The sequence below is a fragment of the Tympanuchus pallidicinctus genome, unplaced genomic scaffold, assembly GCF_026119805.1.
Source record: "Tympanuchus pallidicinctus isolate F22 unplaced genomic scaffold, pur_lepc_1.0 scaffold17, whole genome shotgun sequence".
Taxonomy (NCBI): domain Eukaryota; kingdom Metazoa; phylum Chordata; class Aves; order Galliformes; family Phasianidae; genus Tympanuchus; species Tympanuchus pallidicinctus.
This window is the reverse complement of record NW_026294690.1, coordinates 1,420,544-1,436,135: the sequence shown is the minus strand read 5'-3', so window position 1 is coordinate 1,436,135 and position 15,592 is coordinate 1,420,544. Positions and strand designations below refer to the sequence as shown.

At 39.9% G+C, this 15,592-nt stretch overlaps 1 protein-coding gene across 15 annotated transcripts in view; it reads right to left on the bottom strand.

The window, feature by feature from the left end:
* The window catches only part of PBRM1 (polybromo 1), a 61,128-nt gene that overhangs the window by 24,053 nt on the left and 21,483 nt on the right, over positions 1-15,592 (bottom strand). For 13 of the 15 annotated variants that reach the window (XM_052678380.1, XM_052678382.1, XM_052678373.1 and 10 more), the window contains 8 exons: positions 11,502-11,643; positions 10,731-10,828; positions 7,972-8,248; positions 6,629-6,734; positions 4,541-5,183; positions 2,776-2,987; positions 1,059-1,244; positions 217-374 (listed from right to left, as the gene is read on the bottom strand). In XM_052678380.1, the coding sequence (XP_052534340.1) occupies positions 217-374; positions 1,059-1,244; positions 2,776-2,987; positions 4,541-5,183; positions 6,629-6,734; positions 7,972-8,248; positions 10,731-10,828; positions 11,502-11,643 (1,822 nt within the window). Of the gene's footprint in view, positions 1-216; positions 375-1,058; positions 1,245-2,775; positions 2,988-4,540; positions 5,184-6,628; positions 6,735-7,971; positions 8,249-10,730; positions 10,829-11,500; positions 11,644-15,592 lie in introns of those variants that run through there. The other 2 variants (XM_052678384.1, XM_052678385.1) reach the window with 1 other exon arrangement.

Here is a 15,592-nt window from a genome sequence, read left to right as displayed (position 1 = left end):
AAAAAGCAACCAGCACTGAAAATCAGTGTCATGTGGATGAACTACGGAGCTTACAAAGCAATCAAAAAACACAAGCAGTACATGGGAGCGAATCCTTTTTAAAACTTTATCTCAGTGTTGCTAAAATGCCTACAGATCAGAGCACCTACACCTCCTCAAGAAAACAGCACAGAGCATATTAAGTCAATAAACAAATTAGTCCAAAGAGTTTCTCACCTTAACAAACATGACCACACATTTACCCAAAATTTTGCTAACTGGAACTTTATTATAATAGTCACTTTTAAAAACCTCTTTCTCCAAGAACTTTCTTGTTGCAAGATGAAATGTTTCATTTGGTCGATAAAACCAACAGCCATATAGCCATTTCTCTCCTTTAAAAAAGAAACAAAAAGAGAGGAAGAAAGGAAAAGATCTAAAAACGTGTATTCTCTAGTGCATGAAGAAGCAAAACAGACTGCAAACGGTTTTCTTTATCAGATAGCCACATAATAATCAGTGAAACAAATTTAACCAATTTAAGAAAGAAAGATTCCTTAACTGCTTTGGGTAAAGAAAATTAGGTTTCTTAGAAATCCTGCAAACTTTTTTTCCCCCCCAGAAGAATTAATTTCATCTTTGTTTTGCTGAGATCTACAGAATCGATCATTTACAGGAAACAGACTCTGCAACTTATTTATAGCTATCTTTTACTTCCAAGCCTTCAAATGGCTTCCAACATTTGCAGTTATACGTGTCCAACTTTGGTTCAGAAATTTCTATTGCCATCCTTCTGCATCTAAATTAGAAGAAGCTCAATCCACTTCAAAATGCCTATTTTCTGAGATGCTGACAATTTGGGGATGAGTTGAGAAGATAAAAAAAAAAAGCATGTGTTGATCCAAGAACTTTCTATTCATAATTATTTTGGGACAGAGCAACTCAGAAACAAGAAAAAATACTCAGCAGTCCACGCATTTCTGCAAATCCAATAGTTAACACAAAAAAGGCTCAAATTTGAAGATGGAAACAGTAATAAGCTTCACTGTATTGTCTTTCTGTATGAAAAGCACCCTTACCAGCAGAATCTTCCCATAGCCTCTCAATACAGACTATGTGAGGTTGCAAGTTGGCTTCAGCAGGCTCCACATAGACGTAGTCTCCTACGTGGTACATGCTGTTCTTGAAGCTGCAATCCTGGCTGTAGGTCCGATGCAAGCATGACAGCCCAGCTGAGCCAGAGGAGTCTTCACTCTTTTCAGCTTCTGTTTTCAAGAACAGGTGGAAAACAAACATTGCTAATTCTACATTTACATGTTAGCCATGATTTCTGATGTGAACACTTGCACCTTTGCTTGGTGCTGAATAACTCACAAAGAGCAATAAAAGTGTGTCCTACAGAACAAGAGAGGGACTCTAACATCAAGCTACCAACTTCTTCATCATTTAGGAATTATGTTTCCTGTATTGAATCAAATAAGTTTTGTTCAGTGAATTATTTTAAAATTGTAATGAATAGAATTACTTATAAAACAGTATTTTTGTCAGTATTGTTGACCATAACACGTATGCAAGAGCAAGTAAATGTGAAGAAAAGCAGATGGCTGCAAGCAGGTGAATGACCACAAACTGGTAATGCTTGTTGGCTACGAGTGTAGTGTTGAGCAGGCATTGAGCTCTGCTCTCTGGTGAGGGAACAGCACAGAGCTGCTGTGTCAGGGGAGCGTTGGGGTTCAGCACCAGGGGTTGCTGGGCTGCCCAGGGCAGTGGTCACAACCCCAAGCCGCCAGAGCTCAAGAAGCATTTGGACACTGCTCTCAGACATAGGATTTGGATTTCAGGTGGTGCTGTGCAGAGGCTGGAGCTGCACTTGATGATCCTCGTGGGTCCTTTTCAGATTTGGATATTCTAAGATAACTGAGTAAACGGAACCACCTGAGTTTTACTGAGTCCTTCAGGTGAGGAAAGATAAACGCTGACAAGACTGACCTCAAAAGCCTTCAGAAAGGCATGTATTGCTTTCTTTGGGTTTTTTTAATTCTCAGTGGAAGACCAAAAAAGGGTATTAACAGCTGCTGTTCCCTTACGGTACTGAGTTAGTTGGAGCAACCAGCTTTACTGCTGCTGACCTTAGTGCCACACAGGAAGGCAAACTGTCAGAAAGACAACTGAAGGACAAGGAACTAACAGCCCTGCTCAAATCTGTGGAACAGAACAGGTAGAGAGCTGTGCTGAGTCCTCATGTGACATGCTCCACCAGCCATTATATGTGCAGGAAACGTGAAACAAAAGATCTTCACAGTAGGTATCTTGCCCCATGAAAGCTGAAAGCTTTTTTCCTCTTCATACCCACAGCAGCCAAATAAGAAATGCAAGAGGCTTACTTTGATGTCATCTCATTAGTAACAAGAAAGTATGATCAGAGATAACACCTTCAGCATATCAAGGAAAATTATATTTACCAAAAAGTTAATGACTCAAAGGTCCATTGGTACAGTCATTGCTAAGTTTATTACCAGCTACAATAAAACCTACCCAATTATTTTATTTTGTAATATAACTGGAGTTAGACTACTGTTTCCTCGTGTGTTCTATTGAAGAGTTTACTTAGGGTTAGTGTCTACATTTCTCTCTGTTTCAAAGCCATGTGGACCCAGCTGATAAGGATCAAAATAAAATAAATCTCTCATCACCTTAAAATATAACCTTCAGTAAGTGAAGCTGCAGCAACAGCAGAGCACACACGATACACATAGGTATATTCTCAGTACATTTAATACCAATGAAAATAGCTACCTCTTTTCTCCTCCTCTCTTTTGAGTTTATCCTCCTCTATTTCTTTGGGTAGCTTTTCCTTCTTCTCTTTTTCTACATCGTTGTGAAGGTGCTTGGTGGTATAACTGAGAGCAGGCGACAGAAGAATCTCTCCATTTTTACAGAGTTCATCTCGAATTTTAATGAAGAACTGCTGAAGTTCAACTGCATCCTCATAAATCTCTGAATCCGTCCTGTACAAAAGCAGGTACAATATAACATGGCAGAAACATAACTTTGTGCAGTCAAACAGGATCCTAAACACACACACACCCCTGTGGACCTCCATACTTTGCAATAAAACTCCTCTTCAAAAAAATAATGCTCTTTTACATCATATCTATGCACTTCTGTAGCCTGTCTGTAAAATTACCCCCACCACAGATTATTTCAGTATCTAATTTGGCTACTAGCTTAAAACGGAAAGTGTAAGCCTAGGAGGCGAAGCCTTGCTTGTCACCTACCCTTTATTTGAAAGAATTTACAAAATGAAAGTTCAGCAAATTAAGCTTAACCTGTGCTACTTTTCAAATTTGAGTAGCAGATTACATTGTATTTGAGCTACAGAGTTCATCATAAGGAAAGAAAAGGTATTTTTACAATGAAGAAGGTTACAAAGGGGTATGTTTACATCTCCTGGAAAATGAAACGGTGATTGACTGTCAGTGGCCAAAGTGAACAGTTTCCAGTCAAACACAACTGAACAGTTACAGGTCGTTCTTATCTGCAGAGGTATTCAGATGAAGATGGCCTTTGCCTTTTTTGAAACTTACTGCAGGTTTTCCAGTTGCAAAACTTAAAAATCTCAGTGAAGGTGAAGAAAAAGGCAGATTAGAGCAATCACCACCACCAGATTGCTCGACCGCCACACAGATATCAACTTAGAGAAGCATCTCATGATCCACCTCAAGGTGGAACTCTGACAAACTCGAGAGAGAATTTGCAGCGTAAAGCACTGCTGACTTCTTTGAAAAAGAATGTGAAAGTAAAAAGAAGACAAGATCATTCAATGTAACTCAGGTTGATACGGTAAAAACGAAACAAAAAGCAACACCCAAATAAGCAAGCAAAGCAAAGGAACAAAACAGAAGAGACTGCTTCCAAGGAAATAATGACAAACTGTAATCAAAATCATATTGGGCAAACTGCCTCATACTGACGGGATGGGTGATGCATGCTAACGCTTCACTTTACTAACAGATTTCTGTGCTTACTCATAACAGGTGGCACCACAGACACTGGCAAGTCGTGCTCCATCTGCTAGTATGATGTCAGTTTGTTTTACAGTTTATCTAAAAGCAGTATTTTTTTATACACAAGTTCTAAAATAACAGAAAAATGAAAACCAACTGCTTGAGACTAAAATTACTTGCCAGTGGCCCCTGCCAGTCTGTTCATTTTCAAGCATTACTTCTGGGAACTTAAGGAGTAATAGCAATATTAACAAAGATGTCTTTCCTAATTCAAGTTAAACACTGCTGGACGTTTTAAAGGGCTCACAGCTTTGGAACAAATGTGGTTTTCATAAGGTTAATCTTTAGAGCATTAGCATCAAAATTATAGCAGAAGCCTAAATATTTCCTTGTTTATAAAAGAAAACTTACATTCCTTTGAAGACATGAACGAAGTAAAATTTCTGAGCGCTCACTCCAAGAAAAGCAAACACTAAAAATAAAAACTTGAGTCTCCCTACCCAACAAAACACGCTGTATGACAACAGATATCTGCAAAATGTGGTTTTGCTCACCTGTTCATTCTCCTTGCCCTCTCCAGTACCTCAAACATGTTCTCCTGGAACAAATCCAGTCGTCTATAGCGATTATTTTCAACGTTTTTTCGGATAATGTCAAAAGTCAGAGGAGGTTTATTTGGGAAGTTGGGATCAACAGCAGGAATCTCAGCTAGGGAATCACTGTAGCATCTGCCCTCATCATCCTGGTGGCTCATAACAGATACAAAAAGGTTATGGATAAGTTCCTGAATTAGCAAAGTCACATTGGGCACATGAGAATCCTCATCTCCTTCTATCTCTCTTCGAGTTTCAAGCAAAACTTTATGCAGGACCAGGGCATCTTTGTAAATCAAAGATTCTGGCTCATTGTAGGTGCAAGCGTTGTTGAACATCATCACAAAGTCTTCTACCATGGAATCGATATCCTGGTATTTATTGGCCATCATGTGACTTCTGATCTTCTCCATGTCAACCGGCTTCTTAATGGTTATGTAGTAGTCGGGCAGCTCAGACCGAGACGGCAGCCGCAAGAAGATGGCGCTCAGCCGCCTGCCCCGTTTGTCCGTGTAATTCTTAACTGCCTCATACACCTCGTTCAATTTCTGCTGCATCGGGGTCATGTATTTCGATTTTTTGGGGGAAATGCCACTTTTTCTACCTGTGTAAATAGAAGAAGAAAAAAACCATTACAAAAATGAGCATCAGTACTTCTTTGTCCACGCCTTTCTGTTAGAGAAATGCCCAGTGAAGAAGCATTTACAGTACAAGCAAAGAAACCACTGAGCCTAAGCCAAGTTGCAGCTTCTTTTCTTATTTCTAATAATTGCATGGCATTTTTTTTAATGCTACTTTTAGTAAACTCTGAAGCATACATTGCTTTAAGGCCCAGCAGGCAAAGGTCTCTTCAGCCTTCGGCATGGAAAATAATTTTTTCCTCACCTTATCTCACTTTTACTAAGTTGCTTTACATTCAATTTGGCCTTATTAGCTCCTAATGTATTTTTCCTCCATGTCCATTAAAAACCCAGGTTTTCACTAGTGCCAAAATTAAGCATAAATCAGAAACATTACCAGATCCTTCTATCACAGGTTTATGCCAAATTAGAATTTCTAAGGTAAAATAATGCACCTCCTTGGGTTACCAGTCAGAGGAGCTTCTTGACATATTCAAAATCTCCACTACTGTGCTGCATAGTACCTGCCTGTGAATTCCCTACTAACTGTAGTGTAGCAAAGAGGTGCACATTTCTGTTTTCAACAGTGCCCAAGAAGGACTTAGGTTGGATGTCAGAGGGAAGTTCTTTCCTATGAGAGTGGTGAGGTGCTGGAACAGCTGCCCAGAGAGGTTGTGGATGCCTCCTCCCTGGAGGTGTTCAAGGCCAGGCTGAATGGGGCCCTGAGCAGCCTGGGCTGGTATGAAATGGGGAGGTTGGTGGCCCTGCGTGTGGCAGGGGGTTGGAGCTTCATGATCCTTGAGGTCCCTTCCAACCCTGGCCATTCTGTGATTCTGCACCTTCTCACAGTTACTCTCTTTAAATCTTTCTGTGCAATGTAAATCTTCTCAGCTAACTTCTAAGCAGATCTGAGTAGTAGCAAATTAGTTTTTACGGGCAACAGCCCCAAGAATGGACACTGTCACAAACTTTGCTTCTGTGTTTTCAATATTCTCCAATTAGATGTCAAATTTCCTTCATCATTCTGTGGAAATCCCAGATATCTGACCAGGGAAACTATGGTTGACTCAGTTTGTGAAGCATCTTACTTGTAAGCACACATTACAGAGGTGTTTCTGAGTACACAGTGGGTCATCTAACATTTGGATAATACGCCACATGCCACATCAATCCAGCAGCTCTAAACTTTTCCTCCTTCATTCTGTTACTTTTCTTAGAAATTGCAATATGCAACAGCACATATAAAAACTAACATGCATGTATAAAAACCACAGCTGGCATCATCATTTTGAAAATAAAATCATGCTTTGCCTGACAGTGTAAAAACACAGACAACATCTCCCATTTCAAAAGGATGAGTCTGCCAGTCTGTATTCCTGGATTGGGCAAGTGTTCAGTGGAAGCACAGCAACTGATAACGTTGTCTTACTTAGCTTTAGTTTAGGGGATGCAACATCATCATCTTCAGGCAGTGGTCCCAGTTCTTTCCTTTTTTCTTTGAGGATCTTTTCCAGCATATGGGCATCATTATATACCTATTGATCAGTCATCAAAAACAAAACAAACACAAAAGCAGGTTTACTGTGTTTGCCTCACACAGTAAGAAGAACTTTCCTGACGCACTCTAGCATAAGGTGATTAACTTTATGGCAGTAATTCCTGCTGTCTCAGGGTGCTGAGATTTAGCCAAATCCAGACCTTAAGGACAAGTTTAGTACTAGTCCTCTTGAGACATTTAGATGCTATTTTGAAAAAAATGAAGGCAAAATCAACTATGTGGTTGAAAAGAAAGCATTATTTCTCAATTATACACACTCAGCACATATATGAAGGTAAGCAGAATTGATAAGCATAAATCAGTGAGATATAAAAGTTTGATAAATTAGCCAATTAAACTTTCTTTTCCAGATTAGAAAACAAGGTTGCCTTATCAACTTCCCTATCAAATCATTCTGTTCAACAACTATCTCTCCAACTAACGCAGCTCCATTATAGAAGAAATGCCTGCAACAGCCCTCCTGGGTCTCCAAATCCAAGTCCAGCGCAGGCAACTGTTTCTGTATGTCATCTGATCATGTTTTCCATTAGCATAACCAGAGTTTTCTTACTGTCACTCTGTTCTGCAACATCAAGCTTGCTCACCTAGAAAAACACTTTTAGCTCCCAAGCATTCTCATGACCGTCTATGCCCCTTTCTGCCCAACATCACCTTATACCCCTCTTTTAGCTGTCCATTAAGATATATTCATAAGTGAAAAGCATATTCATCTCAGATTACTTCTGCTATGCTAACAAGTCCATTCCTCTAGTCTGATCTTCCACATTCTCTACTTCCATGATAATGACCTTGTTTTTCTTTCAACTAATAGATGCCTTTTCAGAGGTTCTGAGCTCCTGAACAAGTGCTGGTGACCCTCCACAGTGCAAATACCTTAATGTGATAAATAATTAAAATTCAATAACCAGCTCAGAGTTATTATTAACATACAGGAGATACTCAGCTGACAGTTCTTTGTAGTGAAGCAATAAGCCAAGTGAACAGGAAGTAAGTGCAATCTTCATAGTTAAATAATTAAGGGAGCATGCTTCTCTTCATATTTATACAATTACATAGCAAATCAGAATTGAAAACTCAAGGAGAAAGAAAGTCACATTTCCGTTCTATCTAAGTAAACAATTACCATAAATACTGGAGCTAATAGTCAAAGCTAAAAAAATCCAACTACGTATCTGCAAATAAGGTTAAGTGTGACTGCAGAATCAAAACAGTACCTGGGAGCCTTCCTCATTATAATGCCTTGCATTTCGGAACATGAGCTTCATGTCGTCAATCATGGCTTCTTCCCCTACATACTTATCATTACGGATGTTGTGCTCTATCATTTTCAAGTCCATTGGCTCTAAGATAATTTTATAGTAATCTGGATAGTCCTTTTTGGATGGCTTAACCATAAACAGGTCGCAGAGCCGTCTGCCTGTGCCCGACTCCCGAGCTTCCAGAACTGCGTTGTACAAGATCTTCATTCGTTGCTTTCGCATGTTCTTTTTACTGTTAGGTCATGGAGAAGAATAAAAAGGGAAAGAATAAATGCTGAAGGCTCTTCCAGCACTCCTATCAAAACGACATTATTCTCTAAAATAAGAAAACAAGCACAACTTTAAGACAGAGTAGTAGAAATGCAAGTCCGTGCTGGATTTCCAAATGGATTTGCAAATAACAACAGCACCACTATCAGTATTCTGCTAAATAAACAGGAAACCATCTTTAGGATATTATTTCCCCCCATTTCCACCTTGTTTTGAAACATTCTACAGAATAAAACAAATCACTCGCTTTAAAAAATAAAAATACAAAAGATCAGATGGAGTTCTAAGCACTTTCCAGCTGCAGGGAGAACAGATCAGTCAGGAGCGAACACGTGAATCCAAGAACTCAAAAAATACAGCAATCACTGCCTTCCTGACCACCTCTGCTGAAAACAGAACATCAAAGATGTGAGACATTAATCTATGTGTATTTCAGCACCTTTTGCAGTAACAGATAGCAAGGATATTGAGAACATAGGAGGAAGATGGCCTGAATTACCAAAACACATCAACCACACTCAGAGCCACAAGTCAACCTTACCAGTACTGCAACACCCACCCTGAAAAGTGGTCACACCTCCATACTAACACCACAAATTCCACAGCCATCCTATGTGTGCTGTAAAGATTGGGTCATGAAATCTGACAGCATAACCAGGATGAAGATTATTAGAAGGAAAAATAGATAAATCAAGTCCTGCATGGCTCCCTGTACATACACTACAGGGTCTGTAACAAATCGGATGGAAGAAGAAAGCTAGTGTTACTATTAAACTCAGATACCGTGGCACATTTAGAAATGCATTCTCCACAAAGCATTTTTGAACCATCTTTCAAATTGCAATCTCTATGAAACACCCATTCAGGTAGACGTAACTTCAACTATTTCTATAGACATCAGCAAAAAAACCATCTACATTTGCAGAATGTATAAAACATCACTGTAAAACAAGCCAAACTGCATCGTAGTTTTTCCATCACCTGGCTCCTTCTCAAAGATATTCATCTGAAATACACCTAATCTTGTATGGCTTTGTGCCTCTGACACTGCCTGCAAATAACTAACAAAAGTAATGTTCCAACATGTCAGAAAAATCAAAATGGATTGCCTATATAAAGCACTCCCCTCTCCCTTTCTACCTTCACTGTTGGATGCTGCTAATTAATGGTTCACAGCAGCAGATGAACAATACCAGAACAGTTACACGGCCCTTGAATTCCATCCACGCTTTGACACGCTTCCAAAATTTACCATTTAGTCTAACAAAAGTGGGTGATGCAAAAACAAAACGGAAACATCAAAAGCCTTGTCTAGACAGCCCTTACATCTGACAAGTAAAAGGGGAAATTCAAACAACACCATCAGTAGAAAACACTCTTACTTTCCCAACAGGACGCATTTTGCCTGGTGCATTAACATTTTCTTTCAATATCTTGCAATTCCTCCATGCTGCACCTCTGTTATCATCAGCTTTCACAGTCTTCTTTTACTTGCTACCTCTCAGCAAGTCAATGTGATAGCAAATGCTGAACTGACAGCATCAAAAGCACTTTAGGTTAGACATAAAATACATACAATTACCTCCCTTACCTATGAAGACTTTTTCCTTCTTTTACCCCTCTTAGATGACAAGGTCTGACAGATACTCTCTTTTAAGCATTTCAGTATTCTCTTGCACAGGATCAAAGCACTGAATTTCAAGAATACTGATGACAATTTGACTTGGTTCATCAGATACTGAAGATCACAACAGTGACAATTTTTGCAATTTTTTCCTTCTTGATCTTCATTTGATGTGGTGGTTTGCCTTACCTTTCTGCTTCTTTTATTTTTTGCTCACATCTCTGGGTTGCACCACCTCCTAAATCCATGCTAATGTTTTCCCCATGCAGATTTTTATTCTGTGTAAGCGATGCACTTGATTGCTCTTAAGTAGATCTTTACTCTATTCATTCCCTTCCTCCCCCCATAACTGCTGTCATTTTGACATTAGAAAGAACTAAAAATAGGGGAGGCTGAACATCTAAGAGGGATGTTGAACTGCAGTTTCACACATAGTTGCTACACTTGCAATCATGTTATTGAAAGTCAGAATTTCCTTCAAAAGATAAGGAGAGGCAGAGAAACAGTCCAAACATTTCTGCCAAGATTTTCCCAAATGGTTTAGAGAATGGAAGAAGGAAAATGTATGCAAAGAGACATCAGTGCTTCCAGTGCCCACTTATTACAGTTCTGTTGATATCTTCTAACTAGCCCAAAAGGAAACTAATGTCAGCAAACAGTTTTTAACTAGAACAATTAATGAGATTAAGTTTCAGAGCTATTCAATCACTACACAAATGCTAGAACACAGTCTAGTGTTCTCTAAGAATAAGCAAAGAAAATAATAAATAAACAAAATAGCAATGTTAAAGTCTACAGGAGACTACAGAAGCACACACACCTTTTCCTTTTGGAGCTTCCAGTATCAGATGTAGCAGAAGAAATCATGCTGTCCCCATCCTCAATGTCATCTCTCCGAGCAAGCTCCTTCTTCTTTGCCTGAAGAAAGGACAAAGGACTGAAGTCATTGCTGGACACGTTCAGAACAATATTAAAGACCAGATCAGATGCACAAGATAAAATGCAGCTATGTGTTTTCTGCACATAAAGGCAGATGCACCATCAAAATATTTCATTTATCTATTTCATGTGAGTTTGCAGACAACAAAATGGTCACTAAAGTTCTTAGGGGAACAATTTGAAATCTAAGCCATTTCAGATTACAGCACGTAGCTGGATCATCTAATGAAATCTTCAGCATCCTCCACCTCCCTGTATTTAACTGTAAACTGAAATAAAAAAGGGGAAAGAGAGAAATACAAACAGCATTTTTTTCAGTTTTCCTCACAACTTTATCAGGTTAGAAGCTGTGATAAGGAACAAGAGTGACCAAGAGACCAAGGTAACAGTTATACTGCAGGAATCACTCCATGCTGCTCTTCATTCCCACACATCACCTCCTAATCATCTACTTTTGGAAGCAATTTTCAGACTACTATTTAGACATTATAGGACACTATGGAACACACAAGCCAATCACAGCCAATAAAAACACTACTGCAAACACTACTGCAAACATGAGTCTTGTTAGAAATTGGTTTGGAAAAATATTACTTAGGGAAACAAATTCATATGAAAAGTTGCATCCTTTTGATTGTTCTACTGCAGGTACCTGCATAACCTGCTGCATTTTCAGAACTCTCTTATAGATGGCAGAATTGGGGACATTGTAACGCTTGGCATTTTCAAACATTAAGTTCAGGTCAGCCTCCAACTGATCTAATGTTTCATACTCGTGGTTCTTCAGTTTAGCTCTGCAAAAGAAGAAAATTACAGATTACTTCCCACACACAGCACCAAATCATACTTCAACAGCTTCATTTTTGTGAGAAATCCATATCCAGACAGCTCTTGTTATCTTCTTCCGATGCCACAATATCACCTTGCCATTGTAACAACACTAGATAAACACTTCTTTCTGCGTTCCCCCAAAGATGGCTGTTTGTTGATTGGTGCCTCACCTGCTGAAATATGCTTCTGGAGAAAGCTGGAAGGGCCAACAACACAAACAAGCTTTTCACACGCTTTGAACACAAGAGAACGCAACAGAAAATAGTAACACAAAGCAAAAAACAAGCAAAACAAACCAAAAATAATCCCCCCATGTTCTCTTCCAACTACAGAACTGCTGAGAAGTGCTCACGGATTTCTACCACAACAGCACTGTAGAATCCTTCTGCTGGTAACATCCAACCAACTGCTAATTTCCTGGGCTCCAGCTGCATGCCCTACTGAACAGTAAGCGCCATCTCACAGCTGAAGAACTAGAGAGCTCTCAGTGGCTATGAGAAAACAATAAAAAGCTTTGGACAAACATCCTAGATTTAAGATGTGGAGAAAATTACTTGTTATCCTCATCCATAACACACCATCCTGGGTCCCTACATACTGCTAAGATTCTAAGACATTGGTGTCTTGTTAACGTTTGTGTATTATTTTCTAGCTTATTTTTGGTATTTCCAACTGAAGTCACGCATAACAGAATCACACAGAAAGGTTCTCCTGTCAGCATCACTCACTGCCATTCCAAAAATGGACAGTTACCAAGACAGCTTTCATTGCAGAGCGGCAAGAATTAAAATAAATAAACGGGGAAAAAGGGGGAAAAGGAATTTTTGTACCAATGAAACAGTCATGAAGCAGAATCCATCTCCATTTGCACAATGTAAAACTCCAACAAAAGCTATCTGCCTATGGTAACAAGTATGTTACAGTATTAAAAATGACTAATATTAAAAAAAAACAAAAACCCAAAACGTGAAATTCAGGATTTCTGTCCCCAAAACCCCTGGCTTATGATGCACGTACTCATAAATACTCAGGACATAAACACTGCTTCATGCTCTTGCCATCGTCCACTAACAAACTGTACAGGTATGCCTCATCTCCTCCAGCTAGCCTGACTGCTGGCTGGTATGGAAAGCAAAATCTAGGGAGCAAAGCACACAGGGAGGCTCTGCAGTCCAAAAGGAACACTGAGAAGCCACGGCAGGACTGCAGCACACGAGGCTTGTCCATACTGCAAAAGATAAAACTTCGGTAAGACAGCACGCAAGAAAACACAGAACAGAAATACTTAAAAGAAAACTTGCATCAGAAACTCTCACCAGTAATCCCAATTTTATCACAAACATTGTATGCTCTTATTTTTTTCAAAATAGTGTGATTTGTGATTTAACAACACTCCAATCTGTCACGTGTGAATAGCAGTTTCCAGCAATTTCCTCCTTTACTGGTGCTAGTATAAGTGTTCATAAATCATTTAAACTTCCAAAGGATTAATGAGCAACTAAAATGATGTCCAAATAAACACAATTCTGCCTCTTTGAATGGAAAAAGAGCAAGCATCATCTAGAGTACTTAGGAAACAAATTGAGAAAAGCATGTCCTGTGCAGAAATGAGTTCACAGAGAAATGCCACCAGAGCTCCTCTCCTTGGGACACAGGTAGCAGCTGCACTGCCTGTTTCCAGGGGATCTCTCAGATGGAAGTGATCACTCACACTGACAAAGTCGCAGAACTGGGCTCTAGGCATCTAACAATGTGAAGACCACCTCAGCTGCCTTAGCTTTGCATATTAAATACTTCATGTCTAAAATACCTCAATACTTTTCACTGCTACAGACAACCATTACAGGAAAAGCAGCCATGCTCCAGCAATCAGCTATTACTAAGCCTTTTTATATTACAAGATCTGCTCTTGGTTCATCCCCTGAAAGCAGGCCAGCCTGCACACATCATGCCTGCCTTCCACCTCTGCTCAATTTCTGCTTCAGTATCAGCAGCACGCAGTTTGTCAGCATCCTCACCGTGTTTCCTTCTTCCAGAAAACTAAAGTTTAGAGGGACTCAATGGCAGAAAGAACTAAAGAAATTGCTGGTCTCCCAAGTAATATAAGGAAACAGAATTACAGAATCACAAGTCTGAACTCTGCACGAGGTATAAGGCCAGCTCCTGAACAAGAAACACAGAAGGCCACCTCTCAACAGAAGTACCACTCTTTCAATTCAGATTGCTTCTCCTCACTTTCCCTTAGCACCACTTCTCTTTGTTTGGAGTTGTTCTGCCCACAACACAAACTGCACTATGCCCACATCAAAAAAGATGAAAGTAAGCTGCAGGCAGAACAAAGCAGCAGCATTTCTTAGGGTATGTATCCTACTAGCAACAGTTTCCTTTCCTTAAAAAGGGACAAGGGAAGACAAGGAAAGCTTTTTTCAGTTTGCTTTTATTTTCTCACTGCAGTGGTCTGATGGTAACAGGCAATAAACTAAATTAATCTCCCAGTTCTGGGTCTGCCCAGCCCACAAGGCAACCAGTGAGGAACATCCCTGGCCTTACATCAATCCAGGAGCATTTTCCATCACATCTCCTCCCTCCACTGCTCTGTGGAGCAGCAGTGGGACTGCAGCAGGTGGAGCTGAGCTGCCTGCTGGCATTATGCCGCCATAGTGGCAGACGGAAGGAAAATTTGCAAGGGATTTTAAATACTAAAGAGAAGAATTTTGTCTTCAGAATATTTTCCCAGCTGGCACATGCATAAATTAAGCAAACTGCAATACAGTGATATATTATTTTTCCAAAAGTTATAATAAAACCTTAACCTAAGTGTTACTTTCAGCTATTAGTTTCATAAAACATTCAATTTAACCCAGAGAGCAGCCTCTGCCCCTTCAAGGTTAAGTCCCACTGATCAGACAAATATGTTTATTCTATTTTCAACTTGAATATTAAATCTAGAAGTAACAAGAGCCAAACAAATTCAAGCTCCAGGAGAATTTCAACCCAGTGAAACAAAGTTCATATTCCTATGACACATAAAGTTGGATGAAGGTTCATAAGAAAAGCTCACAAGGTTCTTAAGTAGCGGATGTCACGCAGAACAAACTGCTTTCCATTAGACCACAGAATCATAGGGTGGTATGGGATGGAAGGGACCTCTAAGATCACGCAGTTCCAACCCCCTGCTGTATGGGAGGAACACCTCCCATGGCCCAGGTTGCTCACAGCTCCATCTGGACTGGCCTGGAGAGCTTCTAGGGAGGGGGCACCCCCAACTCGCTGGCCAACTTGCTCCACTGTCTCACCACCCTGACAGTAAAGATTTCTTCCTAATATCTCGTCTACACTTACCCTCTTCCAGTTTTAAGCCATTTCCCCTCATCCTGTTGCTACATGCCCACATAAAAAGTCCTTCCCCAGCTTCCCGGAGCAGAAGACACTGGGGCATGCCTATGAAGGCACTCATCTCTCACATGCAGACAGGAGAGAACAGCTGTTAGAGAAACCCCCAGTGGAATAAAGCCTCATGAACTTGCCTTCAGGATCATATTTACTGATGCTGTAAAATTTAAGGAGAAACACAGTTCTGGTAAGCATGTCAGTATCTGACACCTGCATTCCATGTAACAGTAAGTTTGGTGTGTTCCTGCGTTAGTTCCTGACTACTTCTCCGGGCAATGAATTACTGAATTACTTTTAACAGTGCTAAATAACCTCCATACTGCAGAATTCTAACATATCTTAAAGTCAAAGTCTGTTTAAAGACTCTGCAGCCCTGCACTTTGCTCTATTCAAGCTGAGGCAGGGAGTATCACACCAGTGAAGACAAACACCCCATGGGAGGGAATGAAGAGTGAACCAAACCTGTCTCATCCATGTTCACTGTCAGAATAAGGGCACAAAAAAGAGGGAATTCCATCT